The 27,611-nt window shown below is 41.9% G+C and overlaps 1 protein-coding gene across 4 annotated transcripts; it reads right to left on the bottom strand.

Moving 5' to 3' along the window:
- Nucleotides 1–1,219: 1,219 nt before the first annotated feature.
- ZNF483 (zinc finger protein 483) lies at nt 1,220–15,186 on the bottom strand. Of its 4 annotated transcripts, none has more exons than XM_038553100.1 (6): nt 15,072–15,186; nt 12,906–13,450; nt 11,105–11,193; nt 9,880–10,006; nt 9,412–9,507; nt 1,220–6,307 (listed from the first exon to the last, which is right to left on the bottom strand). In XM_038553100.1, the coding sequence occupies exons 2-6, from the start codon at nt 13,291–13,293 to the stop codon at nt 4,755–4,757; spliced, it is 2,253 nt and encodes a 750-aa protein (XP_038409028.1). In that variant the 5' UTR covers nt 13,294–13,450; nt 15,072–15,186; the 3' UTR covers nt 1,220–4,754. The 4 variants fall into 4 exon arrangements, with proteins under 4 accessions (XP_038409028.1, XP_038409030.1, XP_038409029.1 ...); XM_038553102.1 differs by having other exon boundaries at nt 15,084–15,140; XM_038553101.1 differs by lacking the exon at nt 15,072–15,186 and adding an exon at nt 14,579–14,914.
- Nucleotides 15,187–27,611: the final 12,425 nt, after the last annotated feature.

Here is a 27,611-nt window from a genome sequence, read left to right as displayed (position 1 = left end):
GGCGGAGAGATGTGAGGAAGCTGTGAAGAAAAATTCGAAGATTGCAGGGGTTGGTTCGTTGAAATTTAAGGAAAGAAGGCACCTTCGTAACGTAAAACACTAAAGCAACCAGTGCTGATGTAGAAGCTGCAAATTACCCAGCAGATCTAGTTACTTAGCGAAGGTGGCTGCACCAAACAACAGATTTTCAGTGTAGACAGAAGAGCCTTATAAGAAAACGTCATCTAGGACTTTCCTAACCAGAGAGACGCCAGCGCCTGGCCTCAAAGGAAAGGCTCTTGCTGGGGACTAATGCGCTTGGTGACTTTGAAGTTGCAACCAAAGCTAACTTACCACTCTGAAAACCCCGGGGCCCTCAAGGCTTGTGCCAAATCTTCTCTGCTTGTGCTCTACACTTGGAGCAAAACCTGGATGACAACACATCTGTTTACAACATGGTTTTTACTAAATTTCATGAGCCCGCTATTGAGACCTACTGCTCAAAAAAAAAAAAAAAAATTCCTTTCAAAATATTACTGCTCACAGTAATTTACCTGGTCACCCAAGGGCTCTGATGAAGATGAACGAGACTGGTTTTCGTCACTGGTATCCAACTCTGCAGCCCCTGCATCAAGGACTGATTTCAACTTCTACGTCGTCTAAGAAATACATTTTGTAAGGCTATAGCTGCCATACACTTGATCTTAGCCAAAAGGCCGAGAAGCGATTGCTATAGCTGCCATAGACAGTGATTCGTCTACGGGATCTAGGGGAAGTAAGCGGAAAACCTTCTGGAAAAGAGTCTCCATTTTAGATGCCAGTAACATCTGTGAAGAAGTGAAAACAGGGACTCTTGCTATCTTATACCACTAAGAGTAGCCGAGATGGTGGAAATAACCCAAATGTCTGCTGATGGATGAATGAATGAATCATGGTATATGCATACAATGAATACTATTCAGCCTTAAAAAGGGAATGAAATTCTGACTTTAAGTGAAAGAAGCCAGACGCAAAAAGGACAAATATATTCAATGATTCCATTCATATGAGGTACCTAGAATATTCAAGTTCAGAGAAAGAGAAAGAATAGTCGTCTCCAGGGGTGGGGGGCAGGACAGCATGAGGGCTTAGTGTTTAATGAGTTTTAGTTTGGGATGACAGAAAGTTCTGGAGATACACAGTAGGGATGATCACACAACATGAATATACTTCAGGCCACAGAGTTGGAATCCCAAAAGAGTTAAAATGTACATTTTATGTATGTTTTACCACATTAAAAATGAATTCATAAATAAGTAAAATAAAAGTAGATTCACTGACAGGAGAAGCTTTATCTTGTCCTGTGACCTGAAAGAAGTTTCTTCAGTAGAAACTCATTAAGAAGAAACATTTTTAAAAGCAAGGTCTTCATTTTAAAGTAGAATGTGCTAAAGGGCTGATTTTAACATCTGTCAATGTACATACACGGTATTAAGTCAAATACTGGTTAATACAAACAATTCTGTAAGGGATCAAAAGTTTAGAATCTCTTGATGATCTGATAGGATATAAAAAATGAATTTAAGTACTTAGGTGATGGCCCACATCAAATATCCTTTTGGCAAGCATACATAAGCAGTTATTGAGCTTTTGATAAATATCGTGAAGCCGGGTTTGAGGATGCTCTCCTGTGGCTAGTACTTAGAGAGTTTACTGGAGAAAGGACTTTTACATAGAATAAAAAAAATACGACACGAAAAGATTCTCCACATTATTAGCCATCAGGGAAATGCAAATTAAAACCAGAAAGAGATACCATTTCAACCCTTGGGACACTAATGAGAAAGACAATATAACAAGGGCTGGTGAGGATGCAGAGAAACTGGACTCAGGGCTTTAGTACCCTTTTCATTTAGAAATCATTCAGACTCTGCCAATGAAATTCTCAAGAAATAATCCTCTAATGTCTGCACACTGTATTCCTCTGAGGTCTAATTTCACAAAGAAAACTTAACTGAAAAGTCACTCTGTAGGATTTTTTAACGTTCTTCTCCTGAATTTTACTTATTATCAACGGAGTCTCTTTAGATTTCAAGATATGTATTTCCCAGATTATAGGGGATCATACAGCGCTGTTCAGAATGAAAAACGATGTACTCACTTGGAAAACAATTTGGCAATTTCTTAAAAAGTTAAACAAAAACTTACCATAAGAGCCAGCCACTCAGGCGTCTACCTAAGAAAAATGAAGATGTGTCTACAGAAAGACTTACACGTCAATGTTCAAAGCAGCATTATTTTTAACAGCCAAAAACTGTAAACAACCCAAATGTCCTTCAACTGGTGAATGGACAAGATATGGTGTACCCCTAAAATAGGGTATCATTTAATAATAAAAATAAAGGACTGATTTGCTACAACACACATTTAGAAAATACATAAACGAAAAACAAAAGACCACATACGATCCCATTTGTATAAAATGTCCAGAAAAGGCAACTCTACAGAGACAAGAGTGTAAACTGGTGAGTGGTTGCCTGAGACTAGGTGTGGGAATGGGGATCTTACTGAGGTGGTAAAATGTTCTGAAAATGGATTATGGTGATGACTGTATAACTCAGTGGATCTGCCAACAGTCACTGAATTGTACACTTGAAATGACTTTTATAGGTAATTTACACCCAGATAAACTTGTTAAGGAAAACCCCTATGTTCCAGATACCCAACTGATACTGGTATAAAACATCCTCTTATGAATGCTGGAGGATGTAATCAGTAAACATCATGGAACATGCCTCAAGAATTTTACACATTTCTCTCTATAAATTGTATCTTTTTGGGAAAAAACCCACCAGGGTTTATATACGCTCAGAAAAAAACATAGACCAGGATGAAGGATTCTCATAAGCCACATTCCTTTCATGGCTAGAATGTCTCTGGTTGGTCCGTTTAGCAGTAACTACGCAGATCTGTTTACCACACAGCAGTGTCTGAACCACAAGCTTTTGGATGGGGGGTGAGGGTTGGGGAGTTGGGGTATTGGGAAGAAACCAAAAGCATTATCCAGAGGTAGCATCACAAACCTATTAAATCACAGCAAATATTGCTGAGTCTCCGATTAGCATTAAGGATCTCTTCCCTTCCATAAGCCCCAACTTCTCTGTTTTCCTTCTCATTTATCTAGGAGTGCCCTCAAGTTTCAACTTTAGGAACTTTTTGGTACCATATTGTATGGTGCCTCCAGAACCCAAAGACTTGAGATCTAAACCTGACTCAGGGTTTTCATTCCTTTTTCAGTCAGAAAAAGTATTCACACCCGACCAATGGGATTCAGAAGAAATAATCCACAAATATCTGCTCACTCTCTTTTTCAGGTCTACTTTCACAACAAAACATTTAACTGACAAAGTAATTTTGTGGGATTTGTACAGTCTTCTGATTTTTACTATCAATGGAGTCTCCTTAGACCTTAGACTGCATACTCTCCAGATGGCAGGAGATCATAATATCAGGTTTCCGAAATGGGGCAAGTCAGGTCCTATAAATTAGAGAACTAGGCCAGTAGAAGAGTGGATTAGATTCCCTGTGTAAAGGTAGCAGCTGCTACCCCAAACCAGCTGACTACTCCACTAAAAATATGGGCCAGGGGTGTCAGCCCTTATAATTTTTCAAGGCAAGCCTTTTTTTTTTGGTATGAAATCTCCTAATTTTTAAGTAGTGACAACTAGTTACGCACACACACACACCCCTTACCATGCAGACCAACCAACACATATCCAACGGCCCAGTCTTAACTTGTGAGCTTTGTCACCATACACGTTTCCACTCCGATTACGGGGGGGCTGTGCTTGGGATACGCAAACTCTTAAAAAAATAGAATTCTATTTTGTAAAAGATAATCCATCCAGAATAGCTCTGTTTTCAGCACCCGTTTCCTCCCACCCGCCCCCCTCCCCAGCCCCCAACCTACTTTCCCAGGACTGGTACCCTCATGGCTGAGATGGCTCCAATATGTGTCCTCTAGATTCCTAATCCCCTCAGTCACAGCCCAGAGGGAAAAACAGGTTGGGGGACTTTGTCCAGTGAGAACATTCCCTGAAGACACACCCGTGTGAGCTCCTCCGACTCCTTCCTGTTGATATTCTGGGATTCCAGCATCAGGCATTCAGAGTATACTGCATTCTCACTAAGCTAGAAGTCCAGAATCTTAAATGAGTACTTTCCTACTAGAGAAACTTGAAACTTCCAATGAACCAAACGTGTTTAGCTTATTCCCACAGCTTCATAGGGGATCAGAGGTAAACTTAGAAATCGTGAGCCCCACCCCCTTCATTCCACCAGTAAAGAAACTCAAACTTAGAAACGTCAAATGATGTGCCCAAGGTTATATAGTGAGTTGGCTGGCAGACTGGGGACAGAACCCAGAACCCAGGTTAGGACTCGGGCCCAGTTCTTGCTAGAAGCAAGGATTATATGAAGAAGACCCCTTCTCCAGAAGTAGAGGTTCTTGGGTGGGTCCTGTGAGCCTCCTCTTGCTTTTTAAATTTGCATTTGGCCTTTCAGAATCATTGCACATCTCATCCTGCTTTCTTCATTTTCCACATGACTTTACCAACCTTAATTATGATCTGCTGAAGAGTGGTGAATGGCAGAAAGTGTTTTTCACCAGCTGCCAACCCATCAAAGTTGTAGCTACTAATCGACGCTGTGGTAGTTTGCACCCCAGGGTTTTAATAAGGGACCATTTGATGAGATTCCACCCCCACCCCACCCCCCACTTTCCTGTATTTCTAGAATTACTCTCCAGAATGAAATCCCCGATGTCTGATGAGGCCTGAGTTACTCTTAAATGTCTTTTCACATTCATTACATTCATACTCTCTCCTCCCAGTGTGGATTTTGAGGTGTTCTACAAGGATCGAGCTCCGGCTGAAGCTTGCTCCACAGTAGCTACATTCATAGGGCTTCTCTCCGGTGTGAATACGGTGGTGCTCATTAAGCGATGAACTCTGACTGAAGGATTTCCCACATTCTTTACATTTGTAAGGTTTTACGCCAGTATGAATTCTCTGATGCCGACTGAGGAGTGAGTGCGTAGGGAAGGCTTTCTCACACTGGTTACACTTGTAGGGCTTTTCTCCCGAATGAAGTCTCTGGTGATAAATGACGGATGTAAAATGGCTAAAGGTCATCCCGCAGTCGTTACACAAGTAGGGTTTTTCTCCAGTGTGGATCCTCTGATGTCGAGTAAGGCAAGAATTCTGTCTGAAGGCTTTTCCACACTCCCCACATTTATAGGGTTTCTCTCCAGTATGAATCCTCTGGTGTTTGGAAAGGGACGAGCTGTGACTGAAGGATTTCCCACAGTTGTTACACGTGTAGGGTTTTTCTCCAGTATGAATTCGCTGATGTTGGATAAGAGATGAACTGTCACTGAAGGGTCTCCCACATTCTTTACATTTATAGGGTTTTTCTCCAGTATGAACTCTCTGGTGTTTGATGAGGTGGGCACTCAGGGTGAAAGCTTTTCCACAGTCATCACATTTGTAGGGTTTCTCTCCACTATGAGTTCTGTGATGTGGCGTGAGGGATGAACTGTCACTGAAAGCTTTTCCACACTCATTGCACATGTAGGGTTTCTCCCCTGTGTGAATTCTCCGGTGTTTGGTCAGTGAGGCACTATAGCCAAAGGCTTTTCCGCATTTACTGCATTTATGGGTTTTCTCTCCCATCTCAGCTCCCTCATCTTTATCTGAGGTTGTTTCTCGATTTAAAATTTTCCAACATTTTTCACACATAGAGGACTTTTTTTTCTTAAAGGATGAGCTGTGTGTAAAGGCTATCCCACAGTTAGTGCACTTCCGGGCCTTCCCTGCAAAATGTACTTTCTGATGTTTCTGATGTTTCTGATGTTCGGTGAGGGATGAAGAGTGACCTAAGACTTTCCTGCCTTCGTTACATTTCCGTGGCTTTTCTCCAGTGTGTTCTTTGCGGTTCAGAATAAGGTCTGAGTGAAAACTAAAGGGCTTCTTGCCTTCATTATACCTCCGAGATTTCTTCCTTAAGTAGACTCTCAGATGTTTAATTATGTCCGAGGTTTGCCTGAAATTACTTCCAAAGGGGCTCTTTTCTGGGTCAAATTCCTCACCCTTACTGCCTCTCCCATGAGATTTCTTTTGTGTGACTGCGAGTTGTGAATATTCCTTACTACCATGCTTCCGGGACTCTCCCATGGAGCCATAATTACCACTCATTAAGCATCTTTCTATTATTTTATCTAAAGTTGATTCATCCAGAAGAACATCTTGATTTCGAAAGGATTCCTTCAATTCACCTGTAGGTTCACACTCTAAAAGAAATAACAAATAGAATGTGTTCTGTTTGCAATAAAGGAAGCTGTCCTATTTGGGACTCAGACAGGAAGAGAGATAGCAAGGACTATGAATTATATGAATATGGCTTGGGTGGTTTTCAGAATCTTATGAAACAGAGAAAGAAAAAGTAATACAGAGAAACGAGGTATAGTGGTTAAGAAAAATATTGGGGAGAGGCGCCTGGGTGGTTCAGTGGTTGAGTGTCTGCCTTTGGCTCAGGTTTTAATCCTGGGGTCAAATCCCACATTAGGCTTCTTGTGGGAAGCCTGCTTCTCTCTCTCTGCCTATGTCTCTGCCTCTGTCTCTCTCATTAATAATAATCTTAAAAAAAAGAAAAATATTGGGGAAAACGAAAAGTTAATGCCTTACAGTTAGATTAAAATGCAAGTTCTCACCTTCCTTTCAAATTTCTGCAATAGGTTCATTCTTGCTCTCTCTAGATCCAATCTATTCTCTTTCCAAATAAAAATGACAGTGCAAATGTTTATTGAATCCAGGCCCCATATCAACCACTGTATTTGTATTTTCCCTTAATCTTCCTAACAGGGGATCCTTGGGTGGTGCAGCGGTTTGGCGCCTGCCTTTGGCCCAGGGCGTGATCCTGGAGACCCGGGATCGAGTCCCACATCGGGCTCCCGGTGCATGGAGCCTGCTTCTCCCTCTGCCTGTGTCTCTGCCTCTCTCTCTCTCTCTGTAACTATCTAAATAAAAATTAAAAAAAAAAAAATCTTCCTAACAACCCTATAAAGTAGGTCCTGATATCATCCCTGTTTTGTGGATGTGACAACCAGGCACACAGAGTGTAAATAGCTTGTCCAAAGTCACATGTATTGTAAGCGACAGAGCCAGATTTTTAATCTAGTCTGACAACAAAGCCCCTACTTTTGATCGCTATACCACACTGCTTTTCAAAGCAGCCTAACAGCACCAAGTTTACAGAAGATGTTCCTCACCTCACAGACATATAGCATTGCATACACTAGACTTTCAAAGGTTACCACGGTCTGGCCCTATCAACCTTATGGATACACTCTATTCAAGCATCCATTCACTGTCCCTACCACACTACAGTGTTTTTAATCCTATTCTTTCAGTGTCTGCTCTACCTCAAATGCAATCCCATAGCACCTTCACAAACACAAACACCTAGGGCCTCAGGTTCAAATCCTAACCTTCTCTACTACCATACTCTATTTACACTCTTCTCAGAACTCTGAACTCACTTAACAACCACATCATTCATCTTGGCTCTTCATCATGAGATCACACCATCACTGTCACAAAACTATTTTTTAAAGAGTTAACTATGAAACCCAAAATTCAATTCCCCAGAAATTAACCATTATTAAAAATTCGGTGCATTTTTAAAAGATTTATTTATTTGAGAAAGAACATGCGCATGCATGAGCAGAGGGGAGGGGCAGACAGAGAAGTCCTCAAGCAGACTTTGAGTGTGGAGCCCAATAAAGGGCTCAATCTCCTGACCTCGAGATCATGACCTCAGTACAGTTGCTTTAAATGTGTATTTCGTTGTTGACCAGTGACTTAGAACTTTTATTTCAAGATTACAGCAATTTTAGTTTTGTCAGTTATTTTTGTCAGCTATCTGCTCAAGGTCTTCACCCATTTTTTTAATAGACTGCGCTCCTTACCGTTTTGCTTAAGTATTTTATAAATTATAGCTACCGATTCTGCTTTGTCTGTCAAGAGCTTCTTCTCCAGTCTGCTGTAAATAATTCTGTATTTATTTATTTATTTTAAAGATTTACTTATTTTTTAAGATTTTATTTATTTATTCATGAGAGACACGGAGAGAGAGGCAGAGACACAGGCAGAAGGAGAAGTAGGCTCCTTGTAGGGAGCCCGATGTGGGACTTGATACCAGGACCCTGGGTCACAACCTGAGCCTAACGAAGGCAGGTGCTCAACTGCTGAGCCACCCAGATGTCCCTGTAAATAATTTTTTAAACAAGTTGTACATCTACATGATGCTTCTAGGAAAGAGGGGCACATATTTATACTGAAAACAGCCAACAGGTTGACTTTGGTTAAGATGGAATAGAGTGAAGTGAAATTACTGATTTTTTTCTTTAAAATTAAAAAAAATAGTAAGGTATTGATATATAAGCAATAATTTATTTTTTAAACATAAATTTTAATATGCTTATTGTTAAATTTTAAGATAAAAGATAAAGAAAAAATATAATCCTTCAAAGATAACCAGGGTTAACATTAATGTTGAGACATTAAAAAAACAATCTCTATGTATATTGAGATATATACATGTATATATAAATTGTTTTCCTTTTAACAAAAATGAGATCACACTCTCCATGCTGTCTGCTGGACGAATTGCCACTTATCCTTCAAGATTCAACTTATGTGTTAATTAAGCCATCGCTCCTGCATTTCCCACTGCCCCACATACAGGTGTTAGTATAGCACACATCCCACTAACACCTTGTGTTTTAGTATCTGTATGCTGGCATCCACAGAAACATGCTTCTCAGGTCTCCAACTCTGGGGTGCTCACATAACGGCCCCAGGAGCTGCTCTCTGATGCCCACCCCAGGATTCACGCCAAGGCCACTTTCCCACAGGCTGCTCCCAGTCAATGGCAAGTAGAGTAGGAACCCTTGGGCAGGCCCATTTCTGTGAGACACAGAACTCCTGATGGGCCACTCCTCATGGGCCACTCCGGCTGGGGAACTTTTCTTTGGCCTTGCCAAAATTTTCTTAAACCGCGCATCAGTCTAAGATGCTTCTTCCCCAACCTTCCTTCCTTTCCTATCTCATTCACAGGTGTGTTATACCCACATTATATTCTGAGAGCCCTCCCCATTTCATTCATGGCAAGTCTCCCCCAGAAGTCCCTGGTAGAGCTAATCATGCCTTGGCATCTACTTCTCAGAGGACTAAACTAATGGTCTCTCCACTAAAATGAATATTCCAGGAAGCAAGGGGGTATACCTAATCACCTTCCTGTTTTAGCATCTAGCCCACCCGGCATTTCAAAAGCTTCTCATAAACAATTTTGGTGAAGCAACTATTTTAATTTGTCTGCTTTTCACCAACTCACCTGATCTGGAGCCTTTTGAAACTTCTTTTTCCAGCAGCCACGGCAGTTCAACCCACTTAAACTGGGAAATCAAATCTAATTTGGAAACTGGAAAGCCTGCTCAGAGAAAAGAATAAAAAATAACTGTTTCTGCACAGGGCAAAGGTGGTCCAGCATTCACACACAGCCTCCGGCTCCCCAAGAGAAGATGCTATCAAATATAGACATCAATCCTGGTATATGAGGAGGAACTGGGGAAGGTGTGCCCTGCATGACAGCACAGCGATACTCAACACTTCCAGCTTAATGAAGCAGAAACTCTTTTTTGGAGAAAACACTGCAGAAAAGTACATTTTCAGAACCCACTTTTAGGATTAGTCATATTATCCCTGCATACCTAGTCAATACAGTTAATAGCACTCATCTTTCAGTAATAGTGGATGAAAAGATACACAGTTTATACATTAGATCATTAAGAGACAGCTTTACCCAGAAACTCTAGGTTCTTCAAGTTCTCCAGTAGCACTTCCTTATAGAGCTCCTTCTGAAAAGGCTCCAGCCTCCTCCACTCTCCTCTGGAAAAGTTCACTGCCACATCCTTGAATGTCACAGATTCCTAACAGTCACAAGAAATACAGTCTTTCAGCACTGGATGAACATCCGCAGGTTCCAGGGATTAGGAACTGGACATATTTTGGGAAGCCATTATCAGTCTACTAGGGAGGTATGAATTTCTATCGCGAACAAGATTTTCTTTTTCGGGGCACCTAGGTGGCTCAGTCCGTTAAAAGCGTCTGTTTTTGGCTCAGGTCATGATCCCAGGGTTCTGGAACTGAGCTCTGGGTTGGGCTCCCTGCTCAGTGGGGTGCCTGCTTCTCCTTCTCCTTTGCCACTCATGCATGCATATGCACACTAATAAATAAAATCTTAAAAAAAAAGAATTTTGGGGGACGCCTGGGTGGCTCAGTGGTTGAGCACCTGCCTTTGGCCTGGGGTGTGATCCCAGGGTCCCTGGAGAGAGTCCCACATCGGGCTCCCTGTGGGGAGCCTGTTTCTCCCTCTGCCTGTGTCTCTGCTTCTGTGTATCTCATGAATAAATAAATAAAATCTTTAAAGAAAATAAAAATACTTTTTTCTGATTTGTAATTCATCGATTACAAATTATTCTAATTGATTTGTAACCAGCCCCTTTTCTCAACTACCGTGAGTTTTAGTAGTTGTTCAGTTGATTCTCAGAGGTTTTCCAAACAGACCATTTATCTGCAAATAACACACATTTGTCTCTTACATACCAATACTTACCTCATTTCCTTCTCATCTTACTGCATCGGCTTTCAAAAGCTCATCAACTGCAGCATGATTAGACATCTTTATCTTTACAGGCATTGTGAGAGCTGCTTTTTATTTTTCCAATACCGTTCAGCTAGGGATTTTTTTATTATATTAAGGAAATAAAATTCTATTCTCACTTGACTAATTTTATCAAGAATAACTGTAGAATTTTAATAAATTTTTTGTTTTTCTTAGAATCAGACGTATGACAAATTCTGGGAAGTGAAGTAAAACACCATCTGAAGAATGAGCTCAAAGAATGTGAAGAATGTGAAGGAAACTGTCTTCATTATTCTAGTATCTTTATACCACTCCGTAGGAGCTCAGTAGGAGCTCAGTTAAGTATTCGCTTAAGAATGAAAACCAGTGAAAGGAAGCTTACCAGGGACTCAGTTCTCCGAAGGACAGAAACCATTTTATTTTCTTCAGGGTTCTCCTCTTGGGAAATAACAGACTCTTGAGACACTGGATCTGGGAAGGGGAAAAGAACACTCTAGTCTTTCAAATGCATTCCTCAGACTAGAAATTCTTATACATGTCTCTCTGGAGAAAAAGTACAGAAGAAACAAAAATTTGTTCCCACTCTTTCTAAAACTGAGATAGATTTAAAAAATAAATAAATAAATAAATAAAATAAAACTGAGATAAAAGCCACAGATACACTTTTTTAAAAATCCAAGCTTCTCCCCTACTCTATAAAATACCCTTTCAATTCCTAAGCTCACCATAAGTGATTTCATTCAATCCACACACCTACAGTTTTAATGTGTTTAATTTACAGGATGGTTTTTAAAATATTCAATGGATGTACTAAGGTAAAACAGCATATTTGCTTTATGAGTTCATTTGTTTTCTTCCTAGGCCTAGCATAATGCCTTGCAGAGAACTGCTTATTGAATGGAAGCACCAAGCTGGTCTCAGGAACAGACTTCTCTTCTGAGGTCACCAGCAGTTGCCTAAAGACAAAAATGAGGAATCTGAACATACCAATAAATGACATACCCTGAGATGTCAACAGCTCTTCTTCCAATAATGATAAAGTACTTTTTAAATCATCCTTTACTGTCTTATGAAAAGACTTCTAGGCAAGCTTATTAGACAACCAACAGAAATTAAGAAGCAAAATTATGTAATCAGAGAGAAAGAAGGGACTCTTAAGGAAATTGTTCTTACCGAATGCTAAAGCAATCAATTCATGAACTTCTTTATTGCAAAGCCTTCCACAGAGAGGCTCTAATTTTGGAGAAGCACCATGTTGCAAGGACAGACAAGTCAGAGAAGTCAGGAAACCCAAATGTTGAACATACCGATTAGCTATGTGACCACAATTTAACTCTGTGGAGGTAAATGCATTTCCCCACCTTGGAACTTTTTGCAGAATACAAACTATCCCACATATGTATTGAGAACTTTATGGTAACTCGCTACACACATTTGGAACATCTATAGCATATTAGAGGGAGTTTAACAAAGTTGACCACATGCCCCTAAAGGGCTATCAACCCTACAAGTCTTTTTATCAATATTTTTCAATGATATGTTACAACTCAGTTTATATCCTATACATTTGTATATGTATAATAATGTAATCTAAAAAATACAAGTGAAAAAAATTCAAGTGAACTATTCCTCTTCTAATGCTGTGGAACTGCACTATTCAATAGGGTAGCCGATCACCACATATGGCTATTTAAGATTCAATTTCTTATTTGCCCTAGTCACAAAGTGCAAAATAGTGCAGAACCATTTCCATCATCACAAATATGGGCACCCCAATCTAGAAACTTGCTCCTGCCCACTGGAGGCAGAAGTTGAGGCCTGGAGTGGTTGATATGCTTGTGACTCCAAATAATTTCAGATGATCTCCTTCTCTCCTGTGTTCTAAGAATCCCTCTTACTCAAGACAGAAAGGAAAGAAATTAGGATTATACCTTATCATGTTTAACCCTCACAAGAAACTAAGCAGATTGGAACCCCATTTCACCAGGTTAAAAAAAAAAATAAAGGTTCTGAAAAGTTACATAGCTTGCCCTAGATTACACAGTAAGAGGCGGGGCTTATCCTATGCCATTCCCAACCCCAAACTCAGACTCATTTTCAGCAATCAACTGCTTTCTTTGGGGGAGTTTCCTTTCACACCTTGAGGCGATCTCTCCCTTAGTCCTGCCATCTATAAATCTCACCTTCCTTCTCTTCAAGCATTTGGGTCAAATCCTCTATTAGGGTCACCACCTTCTCACTATTCTCAGGATGTTGTGACTTTACCCAAATCCTGATCTCCCCAGGCAAAATGGTCAGGAACTGCTCAAACACCAAAAGCTCTAGAATCTGTTCTTTCGTGTGGATGTCTGGTCTCAGCCACTGAATGCAGAGATCCCAGAGCTGATTTAGGGCTTTTCTGGGTCCAGCCACTTCTGAGTAACAGAACCACCTGAATCTCTGTCTGAAAGTCTCTGGGTCAGCACTGTCTCCTCTCGGAATAGCTTCTTGATCCCCAGGAGTTTCCATCCCTAGGACCTTATTTGGTTCACTTGAGACCAGAGTCTGAGGATCTGGAGAGATGGTGGTCATCTTATTCAAGGGTACTACAGCTTGCAGTGTGTATCAGCAGCAGGAATCCAATCCCCGTAGACTCTAGTTGAATACCAGGACAGTCCACCAACAGGCACTAGAGACAGCAAAATATCAAAGGCTCCAAGCATTCATTCAGCTTCTGGTTTTGCAGAAACTGTCAAAAAAAATAGGAGATGTTAGGTAAGTAAAACAAATTATTACTCCTAAAAACATCGTTGTTGGTTTGGTTCAGATATGTATCAACATACCCAGAGGCCTAGAACCACCCTGCCCAACTTCTACATTAAAAGGAATAATTTTCTTTTGTAGGTGAAAAGCTGAGGAGTTATTTATGGGTAACTAAAGATACCCTCCAAGAAAAATTTCTCCAGACTAAATACTCCTCATAAGCAAAAGGCATGAGAAAAGGGTCACTGCTCCAAGAGAATCCAGTCCCAAATTTATTCAACTGCTCCTGACATACCACAGTGAAGAGCCACACATTTCCCACCCAGGTGCCCAACTCAGAAGCCTGATTTCATATTTGCCCCTCAAATTTCTCACATAATCAATAACCAAGTTCTGGCAGTTTTATTTCCTAAGAACCTGTCCATTCACTTCATCCACCTAAGCACAGGTTTCTTCAATCCAGTCTCACACTGCAGCCTAAGGATTCTTTCTAACATGCAAAACTGGGTCCTATCACTCCCCATCAGTCCCAAGGTAAAATTCAAATGCAAAGGCCATGCTTGATGATCTAGAGACCCTGCTCAGAGGAACCTCACCCCTTGAGCTCTAGCTGCCTCTGAGGGATGCCACAGTCATAAAGAAGTCTCTCTCCAATCCCACACACCCTCCACCCCTTCCATCCTCTGCACTGAGCGGTTCCCTCTCCTTGGAACCTGCCTTCTTCCCCTCTCCTACCAAACTCTCCCTCATCTTTCAGAACTTGACTCCTTTCAACCGTCACCTCTTGTACAAAGCTTCCTCTGATCCCCCAGTGCTCTTCTGCACAGAGCCTAGGCTGTGTTACACGCGTTCTTCCACTCTGCAAATAACTGAACATCAGGACACTGTGGGCACACGCGGGGGCCGATGAGGCAGGGTCCCCACCCGCAGAGGGCACGCAGGAAGGGACCGTACAACCTGAGATGTGCTACAGTGCGGCAGGTGAAAGCACACTCTCCACCTCCTGCGACTATTATACCCGTAACTGCCCACCTCCCAGCAGCACACAGCCCGGCACACAAGCATGCATGACGTCACTTATTCCTTCGCCAAATGTTAGGCGCCCACCACGTACCTGGCGCCGCGCTGAGCACCTGGGGCTGCGCGAGAGCTGAGACCTGCTCCCGGTCTCCAGGGAGCCTACCAGGGAGGCTCCGCGGAAAATGTGACGCAGGTGGAGAGTTCTCAAGGGAGGGGGGCGCCGAAGACGTTTCGGTTATCACGCCGGGAGAGGAGGGGGCGACTGTACCTACCCAGTGGGGGCAGCCGGGGATGCTGCTCAACACCCTGCACTCACCGCGGGGCTCCCCCCACCTGCACCCACATCAAGGCATTTTCCCGCCCAAAACGTCCGCGGACCCAACTCGCCGGACCGTAGGCGCAGGGAGGGGATGGAGAAAAGCTCCGTCATTCAGGACCCTGCCCACCTCCCCGCGGAGGCTGCGGCCCCGGGTGCACGGTGAGCTCGCCCGGCTTCCTGCGCGCCCCCCCGCCCGCCCCCCGGGTGCGCCCCGGGGCCGCGCGACCTGGCCGAGGCCCCCACACCAGGGGCCCCGGACGACCGCTACCTGCATCCGCACCCGCAGTCAGGACCAACGCCACCGCAATGAGCTTCTAGAAACTGGTCCTGCAGGAGCTGCGCGCGCAAGCCGGCGGCGGGGGGGGCGGGGAGGGGGCACTGCGCCTGCGCCAGGGCGCAGAACTACGACTCCCGGAATGCGTTCGTCCCGCTCGGCGAGAGTCCTGGGTTTTCCATAGGCTCCCACCTGGCCGGCTGCGCATGGTCAGTGGGGAAGGGTGGTGGGCTCGGCCGCAGAATTCTTGCTGCGCCAGAGGCCTAGAGGCCCGGAGCCGGCTCAGGTTCTCAGATGTGCGATGCTGGGTTTCCTTGGTAACCTCAAACCATCCCCCTCCCTCCTCTCCCTGCCCTTTCCTGGAATCCAGCCTGGAAAACCCCACTGCAGAAGACCAGGGATGCATTCTATGCAAGCCATAACGAATGCCGCCACTTTGAATTTGAACACATACTAATTTTGTAACTTTTACACCTGCCACCATGGTCCAAGACCCCATCCTGCCTCCCCTGGATGCAATATTGCAATAGCCTATTGAGTGCACTTTTTTCTTTTATTTTTTTACACTGCCAACTGGAGAGACAGTTAAAAACGTAAAAACAAATTATGTCCGTCTTTTGCTTAAAACCCTGCAAAGGCTTCCCATTCCCCTCAGAGAAAAACCCGAATTTAAGCAGTGGCAAAGCTTGATAGAATCTGGTCATCCGCAACCTGCCTCGCATCTTCCTGGACCTAACTGATTCAGTCACAATGGTCTGTTTGCTCTCCCTCTCCTTCCAACCTCCCGGCATTTCTGGCTACATGCTCCTGCCGGGATAGCCATATGGCTCACTCTCCCTGCCTTCCGGATCTTCTCCATGAAGCTCTCCCACCACACTGCTTAAATTGGAACTGCACCCCTCTCTACTCCTGTTTCCCTTTCTAACACACAATTTTCTTGTTTACTACTTACTGTCTATCTTGTTTTGGTTTTTTTTTTTTTTTGACTGTCTTGATCACTAGAATACTGATTCCATAAGAGTAAGGATCTTTATCTGGTTTGTTCCATGACACACAATCTCCAGGCCTTAGAACAGTACCTGGTGCATAGTAGAGCTCAGTATATTTGTTGAATTTATGAATGGACGCTTGCCTGGATTCCTGGGGGCATAGCAAAAAGGGCTGAGAAACTCCAGAAGGATTGTTTGGAGGGTACTAATAACTAGATGGCTTTTGGAGAGTTGGTGTTGGGAGAGAAAAACATTCTAGGGGCACCTGGGTGGCTAAGTGGTGAAGTGTCTGCCTTTGGCTCAGGTCGTGATCCTGGGGTCCTGGAATTGAATCCCGCATCAGGTTCCCCGCATGGAGCCTGCTTCTCCCTCTGCCTCTGTCTCTATGTCTCTCATGAATAAATAAATAAAATCTTAAAAAGAAAAAAGAAAAACATTCTAGACGGAAAGACCACAGTGAGTCAAGGCCCTGAGACTTAAAAAAATTTTTTTGAAAATATTTTATTTATTATTTCATGAGAGACACAGAAAGAGAGGCAGAGACACAGGTAGAGGGAGAAGCAGGCTCCATGCAGGGAGCCTGATGTGGGACTCAATCCCAGGAATCTGGGATCACACCCTGAGCCAAAGGCAGACAGACGCTCAACTGCTGAGCCACCCAGGCATCCCAAGGCCCTGAGAGTTTAAAAGGACAGAGCAAGCTCAACCAGATGAACCACTGGGTTCATTTCACAGGCAGGAGGTAGGCTGAAGAAACTGCCCACAGTCAAGAAGAAGCTATCCCAGTCCCAGGTCTGAGTACATATGCTTCTCCTCTACCCACCTCTCCTTGTCAGGCTGAAAATTAGACATCAAGGAGAAGCTGGATAAAACAGAGAGACATGAAATAAAATTGACTCATAGGTTTAACAGGGCAAGTCAGAGAAACTTTAAGTAGTGACTCTCAAACTGTATGTGCCTTGGAATCACATGGCATTCTTCATTTGTTTTTTTTTTGTTTGTTTTTTTTGTTTTTTTTTTGGGGGGTTTTTTTTGGCATTCTTCATTTGAATACGAACGTGGGACTTTCCCCTCCAAAGCCCATGGTGGGTGATCCTTGGACTACACTTTGAGAAACATTAACACTAGTTGACTCCTAACTCTGGGAAATGAACTAGGGGTGGTGGAAGGGGAGGAGGGGAGGGGTGGGGGTGAATGGGTGACGGGCACTGAGGGGGGCACTCAACGGAATGAGTAATGGGTGTTACTCTATATGTTGGCAAATTGAACACCAATAAAAAATAAATTTATTATTTAAAAAAATACACTAGTTGAAATATTCCGTGAGCGGTATGCTACATACGAATAAATCTCCAGAGGAAAAAATGACTCCTTCTTGTAACTGGTAACCAAACCGTAACTTTTGACTAAATGCAACCATCATGGTAAAAAGAGTGGTGGGTTATTATACAGCAGTAAAGAAAGAGAAAACCACAAATTAGTTTCACTTGTAAGCAATCTGGTGGGATTTCTAGTCAGGATAAGCACGCTAAGGAATACTTAATCAAATAAGTGGGCTTTTTGTTTGTTTTTTAGCTGTTTTGGCTTCAGGATGGAGAAGAGATTAGAAAGATAAGGTAGGAGGCAAAAAGACTAGTCTTGATAGGAAGTTGTGCAATAATCCAGGTGGGACGATGAGGGTGGTCTAAATGATGATGAGCTAAAAAAGATTCAAGATATAGTAGTAGTAGGATTTGGTGACTTATTGTAAATACTGATGGGTGAGAACAAAGAAATGATCAAAATTATGCACTCTATGGCAGATTATATTTTGTAAAGATGGCTGTACTGGTAGATATCCCATCTAGATATATATTATTGATATCCTTCCAATGAAAGGAGATAACTGTTTCTTTCCCTTCAGTCCCGAGTACTGAAACAGCTGACAAGATAACTGCCTTCCCATTGTCTGTTCTTTCACATTTATTCACTTTTATTAAACATCTGAGGATACAAATGAATTGAATATGGTATGGGAGTTTAATGCAATTGGACACTAACAATCAAGACAAAAAGTGACTCACAATGGATTACTTAATGCCTATTGTCTCATAAAAGACAGCATAGAAGTTTCCGTGAAATTCAAACATTTCCCTAGTACCAAATTTCTAGGAAAAGCTATTCCTTGGATACAGGAAACTGGAAAACATAGTAACTTCTTCAAATTGATTTTATTTTTTAGAAATGTAAAAAAAAAGTTATTAATGACGTAAGATAGCTCAGTGAGCCTGAGTAAAATCTTAAGGCAGAGCTCTACCTCTGCAGGCTAGTGGAGCTAACTGAGCTAAAGCAAACAAGGCCTTGGGGAGGGTAGAAGAAATTGACAGTACCTTCAAAATTCTGAGGAGTCCTTATTTCCAACCTAGAATTCTATCCCAGGCATCCTGGGTATTTCAGGTGGAGATTGGAGACATTTTGAGACATACAAGTCCCCAACATTCATCTCTCAGGAAGCTCCTAGATGAGAGATCAGCAGACCATGGTCCTTAGTCCAAATCAGCCCACTGTTTTTGTAAATAAAGTTTTATTGGAACATGATCATGCTCCTTTGTTTCTGTAGTATTCATGACTGCTCTCCTGTTACAATGACAGAGTTGAGTAGTTGTGACAGAAACTGTGTGGCCCACAAAGCCTAAACTGTATACTAGCTAGCCCTTATAGAAAAGGTTTGCTGATGAGATACATAAAGGAGAAGGGAGGGGAGATGATAATACAATCAGGGGAACTTTAGAAAGGTGGAAGAGGGTGCCTGGGTGCCTAACAGTTAAGTGAGCATCTGACTGGGTCCGGAGTTGTGATTGGGGTGGGGAGGGTGTCCTGAGATAGAGCCCACCCTCAGGCTCTTTCTTAGGCTCCACACTGGGCAGAGGGTCTGTCCTTCCTCTGCCCTTCCCTCTGCCCTTCCCCTTCATGCTCATGTGCACTCTCTCAAATAAATAAATAAATTCTTTTTTTAAAAAAAAAGGTAGAAGAAAAATGAGTCAAGGGTGACAAGAGAGGATGGAGTTACAAGAAATGTTTGATGTTTGAGAGATGTCAGGGAGCCTAAGCTGTCTTGAAAAACCACTAAATATAATATAATATGGGGGTGTGCAAAATGAGTGAAGATGGGGAAAAGGTACAAACTTCCAGTGACAAGATAATAAAGTCCTAGGGATATAATGTACAGCACGGTGACTCTAGTTAACAAAATCTTACGGTTTAGAAGTTGCTAAGAGAGATGATCTTAAAAATTCTCATCACAAGAAAACTCTTAAACTATGTGTGGTGATGGATATTAACTACATTTATTGTAGTGATCATTTAATAATACATACATCTGGTAAATTGCGTTGTACACCTAGAAAGAATACAATGTCATATGTCAATTGTAGTTAATTTTTAAATTTTAAAAATACATATGTATGTTTTGTTTTATAAATTACATTTTTTGTTTATAATAAAATATACAAGATATAAAAACATATGCGTAAAGCATATATGTATATATTTTTAAAATTACATTAAAACATAGAGAAATCGGGATCCCTGGGTGGCTCAGCGGTTTAGTGCCACCTTCAGCCCAGGGCGTGATCCTGGAGTCCCGGGATCGAGTCCCACAACAGGCTCCCTGCATGAAGCCTGCTTCTCCTTCTACCTGTGTCTCTGCCTCTCTCTCTCTCTCTATGACTCTCATGAATAAATAAGTAAAATCTTAAAAAAAAAAATAGAGAAATCATGGTACACTTTCAGAGTAACAGTGATGATCTTTATCAAGGTAAAGTGAAGAAGCTAGAAGCTAGAATGCAAAGGATTAAAGATCGAGTACTTCTTTTTACCAAAAGATGGCTTAAAGAAAGTAGATTGGGGCACTTGGCTCAGTGGTTGAGCATTTGCCTTTGGCTCAAGGTGTGATCCTGGGGTCCTGGGATCAAGTCCTGCATCAGGCTCCCTGGGGGGAGCCTGCTTCTCCCTCCAGCTATGTCTCTGCCTCTCTTCTGTGTCTCTCATGAATAAATAAATAATAAAATCTTTGAAAAAGAAAGAAGATTAAAAAAAAGATTTATTTATTTATTCATGAGAGACACAGAGAGAGGCACAGGCACAGGCACAGGCAGAGGGAGAAGCAGGCTCCATGCGAGGAGCCTGAATGCAGGACTCGAACTGGGAGCTCCAGGATTACACCCTGGGCCGCAGGCAGGTGCTAAACCAGTTGGGATCCCTGGGTGGCACAGCGGTTTGGCGCCTGCCTTTGGCCCGGGGCGTGATCCTGGAGACTCGGGATCGAATCCCACATCGGGCTCCCGGTGCTTGGAGCCTGCTTCTCCCTCTGCCTGTGTCTCTGCCTCTCTCTCTCTCTCCGTGTGACTATCATGAATAAATAAATTAAAAAAAAAGAAAATATTAAAAATATTAAACCAGTGAGTCACCTGGGCATCCCAAGAAAGTGGATTAAGCCAAGGTATAGAGAGGAAGTGGCAGAGTGGAGCCATTTTAAGGAGAATGAATATTTGCTATTTAGACTAGTGGGAAGTGCTTGCTCTTGTTTGTCTAACTATTCAACGTTCCCATTCCCCTTCTATTAATAGTCCCAAATCCCCACCAACGTGGACAAGTGATCCAAACCAGATCAATCAACTTTCCCATCCCAGGATTTTAAACTTGACACTGTTGGAGAAATCAGACTTCGTTTGTATTTGGATCAGTTATTTGAGAGGTGACTTTAATTCTTATAGGTCTGGGAGAAAGTCATTCAAAATACTCCTGATTTGACAGAAGGACCCACGCAGTGTGTGTAGTACACCTAAGACCAGTGAATTCATTTATAGCATGAATGAGATAATTCAATTACGTAAGCATAGTGTCTTGTTCCTTATTAAACATTAAAGAAGCTATAACCATAATAACAAGATGTAAAACACATTTAAATTTGAATTTTTAAAAAATATCTTATTTTTAAGTAATCTCTACACCCAACATGGGGCTCAAACCTACGACCCCGAGATCAAAAGTCCCAGGTTCTACCAACTGAGAATAGCCAGGCTCCCCTAGATTTGAAATTTAAACGTGACCTTTGCCATTTATGAGTTGGTCTCTTATTTATCGTACTCCTTTTGTCATCAGAATGCAAATTTTTAAAAAAACAACTCTTTTTCTTGTTGAGAAATGTTAGACCAACAGAATACTTTGGGTTCCCGAAGAATTAGAGTCAAGGGTTGTCTACCTTTCATCTATTAGCATTTGCACCTATGGTTTCTTTTATTTTTAATCAAGTTCACTTAAAGGGGGCAGCCTGGGTGGCTCAGTGGTTTAGCGCCGCCTTCAGCCCAGCCCTGATCCTTGAGACCCGGGATCGAGTCCCACATCGAGCTCCCTGCATGGAGCCTGCTTCTCCCTCTGCCTGTGTCTCTGCCTCTGTGTGTGTGTGTGTGTGTCTCATGAATACATAAATAAAATCTTAAAAAAAAAAAGTTCACTTAAAGGTTTGGGGCTTATAATTCTTATTCCACAACATCTAGAAACGAAAGGCTGTGTTGTTGCTGGGTCATCTGGTTGTAATCCCCTCAGGGCGATCTTCCAGTTCCTGTCGCAGAGATCCTAGTTGTACCTACTTCTTATCCTTTTGAAGTCTAGTTCTTTCATTTTTCTTTGTTTCTGTGAACTACTGCAGTCCTCTTCTTCAAATATTGTTGTATTTAGACGAGTGGTTTCTCCGCTGGGAACCAGAAAACCCATAACTGATACTACTCAGTGACAATCTGCAGATAGTGAGTAAAACTGAGAATGGTGGGCTACCATTCTCTGTTTTGGTCAACTGGATGCTGGTTCCACACACTCTGAGGGGTATGGGAGGTAGTTTGAGAGGGAAAATACATTCAGTTGGAGGTGTATCAACTATGAAGTACATGTAGGACATTTAGGTGGAAATGTCCAAGAGAACTTAACCAGAGAGAGAAATTAGTTATTTAGTAATTGAAGATGAATGAGTGGGGAATGCAAAGAAAGAGCACGTAGAGTGACAAGTGGTCTGGGACTAAAAGCCAATGAAGCGCTGACTTCAAAGGGTTGGCAGAGAATGAGAAGACAGTAAAGGTAACTGATAAGTAGAAAAGAATCAGGAGAAAATTGTGTAGGGAAGACCTGGTAGAGGAGTTTTGAAAGGGAGAATGGAGTCCGTAGTTCAAATGAGATCAAGAGGAAAGCATCCATCAGAGTGTGCTGTTGATTAATCTTCATGTGATTGGTTTCAGGGGAGTCCAGTGGGTTGAGGAAAGAGTAAAGGTGTGGCTTGAATATGAGAATGGAAAGAGAAGGATAGGGTAGGTTCTATATATATATATATATATATATATATATATATATATATATATATATTTTTTTTTTTTTTTTTTAAGAGAGACTAGGGATAGAATAGGATAAGAACAAAACACTCAAGATGCCCTATCCTGAAGCTAGGGACCTCTGGGAGTAGTGAAGGATTTCTTAGGATACAAAGAAACTAAAGAACTCTTAGGTAGTGTTAAGAGAACCAATCCCTAGGTCATATACATTCTTCCTTTATTTTATTTACTTATTTGTTTATTTATTTTTGAGAGAGAGATTTTTTTTTTTTTTTTTTGAGAGAGAAAATCTTAAGGAGGTTGCATGCTCAGCACAAAGCCTGACAATGTGGGGCTTGATCTTAAGACCCTGAGATCACAACCTCAGTCAAATTCAAGAGTCTATTTCTTTTTTTAAAGATTTTATTTATTTACTCATGAGAGACACACACAGAGGCAGAGATATAGGCAAAGGGAGAAGCAGGCTCCCTGCAGGGGGCCTGATATGGGACTCAATTCCAGAACCCTGGGATCATGACTTAAGCTGAAGGCAGACACTCAACCAGTGAGCTGCCCAGGTGCCCCAAGAGTCCATGCTTAATGGACTAAGCCACCCAGGTGCCCCCCTTCTTCCTTTAAATTGCTTTGCCTAAGAACACTCTAGGTTCAAGGTGTCCATGGAACGCCTGGCTGGCTCAGTCAGTAGAGCATGCGACTCTTGATCTCCGGGTTGTGAGTTTGAGCCTCACGTTGGGTATAGAGGTTACTTAAAAATAAAACCTTAAAAAAAGAAATAAAGTCAAGGTGTCCTATCTCACAATGGCCCTTCTCTCACCTTACATAAGCAAGCCACACCTCTTAGCCACCTCAAGTCTAACTATGGTTGATTACCCTCAGGGGAGAACTTCAAATGACTTTGAAGGGACAATGTGATATACCAAATTAGATAACGAGAGGAAGTGAATAACAACACCTGGATCTCTCTCTCTTTTTTTTCCCCATAAAGCCCCTGTCTAATTCATTAAGAGATATATTTATTTCAACTCTCTCAAAAGTTGTAACAAAAATATGCTAATAACTAATAATTGAAACCTTTAAAAAAGTTGTAATATACTTATGTTGTTCTGATAAGTTGGCACTACTGCTAATTATGATTCATCACAATAATTTTTTAAAAGGCCACAGAAAACATTTAAATATTTTAATTTATATATATTTTTTTGTTGAAGAAAAGATTGATAAAGTGAACAATAAGGCTTTCAAGTTTAAAACTATATTGCATTATTATAAATTATTGAGGGGGAAGTAAAATTGACATACGAGTTTGAGGAGAAAATGCAATTATATGAAATTTCTGATTTTTAAAGAAATTGTTCATGTATTTTTTTTTAAGATTTTATTTATTTATTCATGAAAGACACACAGAGAAAGAGGCAGAGACACAGGCAGAGGGAGAAGCAGGCTCCATACAGGGAGCCTGACCTGGGACTTGATCCCAGGTCTCCAGGATCAGGCCCTGGGCGGAAGGCAGAGCTAAACAGCTGAGCCACCTGGGCTGCCTCTATTTTTAAATAGATGATAGTAGGCATCAAATCAGTATCTCATTTAATATGTTCTCATTCATTTGGGGAATATAAATAATAGTGAAAGGGAATATAAGGGAAGGGAGAAGAAATGTGTGGGAAATATCAGAAAGGGAGACAGAACATAGAGACTCCTAACTCTGGGAAATGAACTAGGGGTGGGGGAAGGGGAGGAGGGCGGGGGATGGGGGTGGGTGACCGGCACTGAGGGGGGCACTTGACGGGATGAGCACTGGGTGTTATTCTGTATGTTGGTAAATTGAACACCAATAAAAAATAAATTTATTAAAAAAAAACAAACTTAAAAAAAATCTCTTACTTAGGGGCAGCCCTGGTGGCTCAGCGGTGCAGCACCGCCTTCAGCCCAGAGTGTGATCCTTGAGACCCAGGATTGAGTCCCACATCGGGCTCCCTACATGGAGCCTGCTTTTCCCTCTGCCTGTGTCTCTGCCTCTCTCTTTCTGTATCTCTCATGAATAAATAAATTAACTCTTAAAAAAAATCTTACTTAGATATATACACATGTTTTTAAAATTTTTACTTAAATTCTTTTTTTTTTTTTAAAGATTTTGTTTATTCATGAAACACACAGAGAATGAGACAGAGACATAAGCAGAGGGAGAAGCAGTCTCCCCACAGGCAACCCGATGTGGGACTTTATCCCTGGACTCAGGGATCAGGACCTGAGTCAAAGGCAGACCTCAACCACTGAGTCACCCAAGTGTCCCAAATTTTTTACTTAAATTCAATTTCGTTAACATATACTGTATTATTAGTTTCAGGGATAGAATTTAGTGCTATATATATAAAGAAATAACAGAAGGGTTTTCATTTTATTTTATTATTATTATATATTTTTTTACAAATTTATTTATTTATTTATTTTAGAGAGAGAGAGCATGAGCTGGAGGGGTGGGTGGAGGGGGAAGGACAGAGAATCTTAGGCCGACTCCACCCTGAGCAGGGAGCCTGACTTGGGGGCTTGATCTCAAGACCCTGAAAACACAATCTGAGCAAAACCAAGAGTTGGATCCTTAACTGCGCCACCCAGGTTTCTCCGTTTTTATTTTAAAATGCTAATGTTTATGATAGAATTTATTGTCAAAATTTCCCTCTTTCAATCATTTATTTATTTATGTATTTATTTATTTTTTTAAAGGATTTTATTTATTTACTTATTCACGAGAGACACAGAGAGAGAGAGAGAGAGGCAGAGACATAGGCAGAGGGAGAAGCAGGCTCCTCGCAAGGAGCCTGATGCGGGACTCGATCCCTGGACTGGGATCACGCCCTGAGCTGAAGGCAGATGCTCAAACGCTGAGCCACCCAGGGGTCCCCCTCTTTCAATTATTTATAAGGGAAAATTTTAGATGCCAATCTAAAAATGTGTGAATGGATTACATTGGTTTTCAAAAATTTGGGTGGTGGTGGTGGGAAGAATGTAAACCAAGAACTCTGAAGCCACTGTCTAAAGGAAATCAGAGGAGATATCTCTTCTGGTATAGAGGTAGATTTCATCCATAGAGGAAATCTTGCCTTATCCTCTAAGATGCAGGCCAGTGTATTGTATTGGACCAGGTCAGCTTTCTGCCTTTTCCCAATGATATTTGGGAGGGAAAAATAAAGTGACTGATAGGTTTTGCCAAAAGTTGGGAATTGATTGGCACTGTCTTAAGATAGAAACCGAGGAAGGAAAGGCTTGACTTCATTGCCATTTGGTTTTGCTAAGAACAGAGCACGTGGTACTTAGAGGAAACACAGACCAGAAGGCAGTGGACATGTTCCAGGGGATGAGGACAATCCAAATGTACTCTAAGTCTACAGGAATTAGGGAGTAAGAGTGGAAGGATTGTATATGGTGGTTAGAGACTGACTGATGTTTCTGGGTTTCATTTCTAGAAGTGGAATGTTTTGAGTCATGACATGGTTTTATGTGTAGTGAAACATGTTTTTAATTAATAACTTAGTGAAAAGAGCAGAGATGAAGACCATGAGTGCTGTGGACTCTGTTGGCACCCGGGATCCAGTTCTGACTTCTTCAGCAACCACAATAAGTACTGTATGAGACTTATTTCTATAGAATTTGGCTTGTCTGGAGCTCCTTGGGAATGGATAATTGAATCATTTGGGATAGTTGGATTTTCTAGATAGTTTAGAATGAGTCCTTTTAGGCATCTAACATTGCCTATTAGAGGGATGCCTGGGTGGCTTGGTCAGTTAAGAGCCAGATTCTTGATTTTGGCTCAGGTTGTGATCTCAGAGTTCTGGTCCCAGTGTTGTGGGGTCTAGCCCCCTGACAGGTTCCATGCTGGACGTGGAGCCAGCTTAAGATTCGTTCTCTCTCCCTCTGACCCTCCCCTGCTGCTCTCTCTCTCTAAAAATAAAATAAAATAAATAAAATAAAATAGTTATCATTTTGAGTTAAAAGCTTGATAAAATATTTTGTATTTCCTTGATTTTTGATGCTGATATAGTAAACATCATTATACTGTGTTTTCTTTTTCTCTTAAAAGATTTAAAAAATCTATTTATTTGAGAGACAAAGAGCACTAACAGGGGGAAGAACAGAGGGAGGGGAAGAAGTGGACTCCCCTCTAAGTAGGGAGCCCAATGTGGGGCTCGATCTCAGGACCCCAGGATCATGACCTGAGCTAAAGGCAAATGCTTAACTGACTGAGCCACCCAGGCGTCCTTGTGCTATTTCTTGATGTCAGGATTATCACCATGGACATCCGTCATTCAAATGAAATGACTTCAGGGACTCTGGGTTGGGTAGTGCTTTTTGTACTTTTTTTTTTTTTTTTAAAGATTTTATTTATTTATTCATAGAGGCACAGAGAGAGAGAGAGAGAGAGAGAGAGAGAGAGACGCAGAGACACAGGCAGAGGGAGAAGCAGGCTCCATGCAACAAGCCTGACGTGGGACTTGATCCCGGGTCTCCAGGACCACACCCCGGGCTGCAGGCGGCGCTAAACCGCTGCGCCACCAGGGCTGCCCTGCTTTTTGTACTTTATAAATAACCCTAGAATGTTTTGCTGTTTGAGTTCTTACAGCTTCTTATCCTAGTGTTTCTGCTTCTTCCTTCATTTTTAGGGTGTCCATTAGCTCCTCTGTCATCCAAGCACCTGCCCAGGAGAGTGCTCTCTAATATTTGCTTCTAATTTGCTTTTACTGTGGAAACAAGACTACTTTGTCAGAACTGTACATACAGTTAGTGTGATTAGGGCCTATGAGATGGGAGAGGGGACTTTGAAAGAGTAAAAGATGTAAGTTTTTAGATTTTGTGATACATTATTTTGGCTTCTCGGTGGCCTCTTTTTTGTCCCCTGTTCATCCCTGCCCACAATTTCTTCTTGTCTGTTTTCGGAAATCGAAGTAAATTCTAGATAGAAAGTATCTCCAGGGGCAGCCCCAGTGGCTCAGGAGTTTAGCGCCGCCTGCCTTCAGCCCGGGGTGGGATCCTGGAGACCCGGGATCAAGTCCCGCATCAGGTTCCCTGCATGGAGCCTGCTTCTCCCTCTGCCTGTGTCTCTGCCTCTCTCTCTCTCTCTCTCTCTCTCTCTGTCTCTCATAAATAAATAAATAACATATTAAAAAAAAAGAAAGTATCTCCAGGCCACTATT

The sequence above is a fragment of the Canis lupus genome, chromosome 11, assembly GCF_011100685.1.
Source record: "Canis lupus familiaris isolate Mischka breed German Shepherd chromosome 11, alternate assembly UU_Cfam_GSD_1.0, whole genome shotgun sequence".
In the NCBI taxonomy this organism is placed as follows: Eukaryota; Metazoa; Chordata; class Mammalia; order Carnivora; family Canidae; genus Canis; species Canis lupus.
This window is presented reverse-complemented; position numbering and strand designations above follow the sequence as displayed.